This window comes from Carlito syrichta, unplaced genomic scaffold (assembly GCF_000164805.1).
Source record: "Carlito syrichta isolate Samal-C Ts95f unplaced genomic scaffold, Tarsius_syrichta-2.0.1 Scaffold306677, whole genome shotgun sequence".
NCBI classification, from domain to species: Eukaryota; Metazoa; Chordata; class Mammalia; order Primates; family Tarsiidae; genus Carlito; species Carlito syrichta.
In genome coordinates, this window is record NW_007250773.1 from 581087 (window position 1) to 587084 (window position 5998).

The 5998-nt window shown below is 40.9% G+C and overlaps 1 protein-coding gene across 1 annotated transcript in view; it reads right to left on the bottom strand.

Annotated features, from left to right (window-relative positions):
- Positions 1–5998, bottom strand: part of GRSF1 (G-rich RNA sequence binding factor 1) — a 35351-nt gene that overhangs the window by 12929 nt on the left and 16424 nt on the right. The window contains exons 7-8 of the mRNA XM_021715105.1: positions 3440–3624; positions 1153–1274 (exon numbers count right to left, since the gene is read on the bottom strand). Coding sequence (XP_021570780.1) covers positions 1153–1274; positions 3440–3624 — 307 coding nt within the window. The remainder of the gene's footprint in view (positions 1–1152; positions 1275–3439; positions 3625–5998) is intronic.

Below are 5998 nucleotides of genomic sequence, written 5' to 3' on the forward strand. Positions count from 1 at the left end.
TCAGCTTCCCAAAGTGCTGGGATTACAGGCTGAGCCATCAAGCCCGGCTAAAAATTCATTTTTAATCAGACACATATGATAGTCAGATTCTTATCAGTACTACATAAACAGAACAACCATACTAACTGGTTATCATTCCAAACCAAACCAACAGAATGCTTTAAAGAGAGCATGCAACCTCCATGTAGGTGAAGATAGGATTGCTATTAGACTTTTTGAAGAAATAATGATAGAACCTCTGAGGCCACACTATTAACTGAAGACTCAAAATATGAGTATACCTATATGCTCTCAAGTTCATGAAGTTAATAATAACTTTGCTGTTTTATTTTTTTCACTCCTTGAAGTATCTCTTATAAAATAAGAATGTTTTTAAAAATCCTTTTCTCAAAAATCAGGGAATCCTATTGCAAGAAAACAGCATGGTATCTAAAGGAAGCTTTGGGCAGTTAGAAGCTCTGGGTTCCTGTCTAGTTAATAACTGTTCTATGACCAGCTGCCTCTGAGCTCCAGTTTCTTAAACTAAAAAATGAATAGGCTGAACCAATTTATTATAAAACCAAACTTTTTTACTCTGAATACTAAACCTACTCCATATTATTTTATAACTATAAAATCTTGTTATTAGGCCAGGTGTGGTAGCTCACGCCTATAATCCCAGCACTTTCGGAGGCCAAGGTGAGAGGATTGCCTGAGCCCATGGGTTCGAGACCAGCCTGGTCAACTTGGCGAGACCTCATCTCTACGATATATAAAAAAAAAAAAATAAGCTGGGCGTGGTGGCACACACCTATAGTTCCAGCTACTTGAAAGGCTGAAGCAGAAGGATCACCTAAGCCCAGCAGGTTGAGGCTGTAGTGGCAGTGAACGTGCCACTGCACTCCAGCCTGGGTGACAGAGTGAGACTCTGACTCAAAAAAACTCCAAAAAACAAAAAAATCCTGTTATTCTTTTTTTATTTTAAAGTGTAATAAAAAGCCACACTTTTTAGCCACAGAATATGAAACAAGCCTTGACAGCCAGCAAGATGCCATTATACTGGTCAAAGATACTCCAGAAATACAGTTATTTTCTCCTCCACTTTCCCCAATTACAACAAGTTCAATTTTAGAACTTCTGTTCAAACTTATTGAGACTGGGTATCTTACACACATTTATAATGTCTTGGGCATTGGCTTGGAAAGGCAATCCTCTCATGTGGACGAAATGCAGAGATGGTGTAGTTCCAAAATCCACAGCCTCTGGAAGCTTCTCTGACACCTCCTTAGGCAATTCTAAAAGGTGGAACAAAAAGCACTATCAATTATCATGTCAATCCTCAATTCTCTTTGAATCAGTGAAGGGCTTTATAAGTCAAAACAATCTGAAATTGCTGCCACTTAACAAATATCACCTGAATACCTGTAAGCATTTAGTGCCTCAAATCATTACCAGATTAAGAATTTTATTTCCTATTTATATTTTAAATATGAATTAAACCCTAAAAGAGAAGCTTTCTAGGCTACAGGTACCAAAAAAGAAAAAAAATTACAGTGGCAGAATAATCCCAGGCATCAGATTAAAAAGCCTTTTTGTTTTTAATGCTGTCCATGATGCATAAAAAAAGTATCTACCAAACTTCAAAAATTCCAAATATTGCTTTGGGTAAGGAATAAAAAAAATTTTAATCCAGAGGCAAATAAAAATCTGTCAATATTCCTGCTCTCTCCCCAAATCTTTACCCACCTTTATTTTAAATGTTGACATTTTACTTCCTTTTATTACATTTTTACTACCCCGGTTTTTACATAGTCTCTGAAAACTATTAAATGTAAAAACTACCAAAATAATTAAGCCCTTCAGGCCAGGCACGATGGCTCACGTCTATAATCCCAGCACTTTGGGAGGACAAGGTGAGAGGACTGCTTGAGCCCAAGAGTCCAACACCAGTCTGGGGAAGTTGGCGAGAACTCATTTCTACAATAAATCTAAAAAATTAGATGGGTATGGTGGCGCGAACCTGTACATCCAGCTACTTGGAAGGCTGAGGCGGAAGGATCACCTGAGCCCAGCAGGTCGAGGCTGCAGTGAGTACTCCAGTCTGGCCCACAGAGTGAGACTCTAACTCAAAAAATAAATAAGTGATAATAATAATAATTAAGCCCTTCCAGCCGGGCTCGGTGGCTCAGCCTGTAATCCCGCGCCTTTGGGAGGCTGAGGTGAGTGGATTGCCTGAGCCCGTGGGTTCGAGAACCGCCTGGGCAGCGAGACCTCATCTCTACAATAAAAAGAAAAAAAAAAAATCAGCCGGGCATCGTAGCGTGCGCCTGTAATTCCAGCTACTCGGAAGGCTGAGATAGAAGGATAGCTGGAGCCCAGCAGGTCGAGGCTGCGGTAGCCAGGAGCAGCCACTGCACTTCAGTCTGGGCGACAGAGTGAGACTCCAACTCAATAAATAAATAAATAAATAAATAAGCCCTTCAGATTGAGTCTCCAACTCAATAAATAAATAAATAAATAAATAAATAAGCCCTTCCGCATAAATTCAAAGCATATATTACAATCAAAGACAAACTAACCCTTTGCACTCAGTTGTTCACCCCAATTTAGCAAACCACTAGGAAATATAAAGAGATTGCTGGTGATTATATAGAACAAACCTGTGCAAGTGCAAATTTTTAAAAATGTAGTTTCTTAAAGTTTTCCATTCAAACTGCATGAAAAAGCAAGTGAAGAGATGGAATTATACTGAGATATGATCAATCAGTTCAGAAGTTGTTTTCAGGAATCATGAGTGTGTCCATCCACATCATCTTCAAACAGAATGGACAATAAATTACATATTACGAATGTGGGAGGAAGAAATGTGACTGCATTGTCTCTTTGAGTAAAAAAACACCAAGTAGAAGATGTCAAACAAATTACCATTACAAGTATATCAAAGAACCTGCAATTGCAGGTGTTTCTTGTTATCACATTAGAAACATATAAAATTTTGATATTTTGGGCTCATAAATAAGTTCCTGAATGTCCCAAATTCCATAGTAAGTCAAATATCATTACAATAAAATAACTGATTCCAACACTACGCTATTTAATATGAAGTGATTCGTTTTTCACTTTTTTTTTTTTTTTTTTTTTTTTTTAAGTTGGAGTCTCACTCTGTCACCCAGGTTGGAGTGCAGCGTCACACTCATGGCCACCATAGCCTCGACCTGCTGGGCTCAGGTGATCTTTCTACCTCAGCCTTGCAAGTAGGTGGCGTTTTTCACTATTTCATAAAAAAAGTTCAGCTGAGTTGCTGGTAGGTGTCTCCAAGTGCAAAGGGTTAAATCTTTAACTCAATTCCCTTGTCATACCATCTTAGAAATTCATACAACCTGGGCATAAAAGAAGAATTTAACAAAAAGCAAAACACACAAGATAGACCAATGAGTCTCAAGAAGAGTCAGGACCCTACCTATTTCTTTCTCACTTTCAAAAGCTGTCATGGGCCGAATATCCTCATTTACTTCATGTTCTTCAAAGACCATTTCTGGCTCAGTTATATATTTAGCAGTGGGAGAAGATGCCATTTTCTTTCCCTTATGAGAGCCAACATGTGTTCGGACTTCGTTCCTTCTGCTTGGAAATATCTCGATATATCTATGGTCACAGCAAAAGGGAACAGGTACACATGGTACAAAGTAACTTTTTATTGAATTCATTTAAAATAAATATGCATACACTATATTTCTGACAGCTTACAATACACAGGTGTCAAAAATTGGAGGTCAGGGAAAGTCATATATGAACACAGACATCAGCTCATGAAAAAGTCCTCTGAACAGAGTTAGTCACCAATTCAGACTTTTTGCTCCAAGATAACCATTTCCTTCATATACATTTTAACAATATGTTCTACCCTGTTTTGCGTCATGAGAACAACTATGCTAAGACTATATATGGAAAATAATCTGGTATGAAGGCTTTTTTTTTACCAATTGGTTAGCAACCATCTGAAGTCCTGCAATTCAATTCTGTGAAAATCAACTGTATAAGATATTAAAAGCCACAGTACAAAAATAGCTAACCTCCCCAGAACTTCACCAAGAGGCTGATGTGAAGTTAAGAACTAAATGTCAGTTGACTTGCTTTCATAGTGGCAAGGGACTATCTATTAAATCCAAGTGCCTGGAACCAGTTTTCTTTTTCTCAACGCAACTCTTTCAAGCTCAGTTATTAAATGTGAGTTGTATTTACAGACATACTGTACTGTACTCTTTTTTTTGAGTTGGAGTCTTACTCTGTTGCCCAAGGCTGGAGTGCAGTGGCACGCTAACAGCCACCAGAGCCTCAACCTGCTGGGCTCAGGCCATCCTTCTGCTTCAATTTTCCAAGTAGCTGAACTACAGGCACGCACCACCACACCTGGCTTATTTTTTGATTTATTGTAGAGATGAGTTCTCACCAAGTTGTCCAAGTTGTGTACTGTACTTCTTAAAAAAGAACTCTGAACCACTTCTATAAATAGATCCTGAAAATACACTAGCTTTGGAATGTGTGCTAGTTTTTTTAACATCAAAGGAGCTGATTAAAAGACCAGAAAGTTTAGCTGGGCATGGTAGCGCGCGCCTGTAGTTCCAGCTACTTGGAAGGCTGAGGTGGAAGGATCGTCGGAGCCCAGCCGGTCAAGGATGCGGTGTCCAAGAGTGTGCCATGCCCTCCAGTCTGGTAACAGAGTGACTCCAACACAAAAAACAAAACAAAACAAAACAAAAAAAGGCCAGAAAGCAGCAAACCAGTAGTTTAAATGTGGTATTTTTCACTAAACCTCCAAAATTAAAGTTAAAACACAAATGAAGTCACTCATTATTATGTGCATCTTGATGTGATGCGAGCATGAGACACTATACAAGAAAAATAGCCCAATTTTTTCAAAAGAGGGAGAGGTTGGGCGCGGTGGCTCAAGCCTGTAATCCCAGCACTTTGGGAGGCCGAGGTGAGAGGATTGCCTGAGTTCAGGGGTATGAGACCAGCCTGGGCAACTTGGTGAGACCCCATCTCTACAATAAATCAGAAAGTTAGCTGGGCACGGTGGCATGTGCCTGTTAGTTCCAGCTACTTAGAAGACTGAGGCAGAAGGATCCCCTGAGCCCAGCAGGTTGAGGCTGTGGTGACCAGGAGTGTGCCACTGCACTCCAGCCTGGGCGACAGAGTGAGACTCCAACTCAAAAAAAAAGAAAAAAAGAGAGAGAGAGTGGGGAAAAAAGGGGGGGATTTGCTCTAGTTTAAGAAAATTAAGCCGGGCTCGGTGGCTGAGCCTGTAATCCCGCGCCTTTGGGAGGCTGAGGTGAGTGGATTGCCTGAGCCCGCGGGTTCAAGACCCACCTGGGCAGCGAGACCTCATCTCTACAATAAATCAAAAAAAATCAGCCGGGCGTGGTAGCGCATGCCTGTAATTCCGGCTACTTGGAAGGCTGAGGCGTAAGGATCGCTGGAGCCCAGCAGGTCGAGGCTGTGGTGGCCGGGAGCGGCCACTGCACTCCAGTCTGGGCGACAGAGTGAGACTCCAACTCAAAAAAAAAAAAAGAAAGAATATTAGAGACATAACAATCAAATGTGATGTATGAGTCTTGTCTGTATTTTGTTCAAACAAACCAACTATAAAAATTTATTTTTAGCTGGGCGTAGGGGCTCACAACTAATCCAGCACTTTGGGAGACTGAGGCGAGAGGATTATCTGAGACCAGCCTGGGCAACATGGTGATACCTCGTCTCCATAATAAATCAAAAAATCATCTCTGGGTGTGGTGCGCATGCCTGTGCTTCCAGCTCCTTGGAAGACTGAGGCAGAAGGATCAACTGAGCCCAGCAAGTTGAGGTTGCTGTGGCCATAAGCGTGCCACTGCATTCCAGCCTGGATGACAGAGTGAGACTCCTACCTACTCAAAAACAAAAATAAATTAAAAAATAAAAACGGGCCGGGCTCGGTGGCTCAGCCTGTAATCCCAGCGCTTTGGGAGGCCGAGGTGAGTGG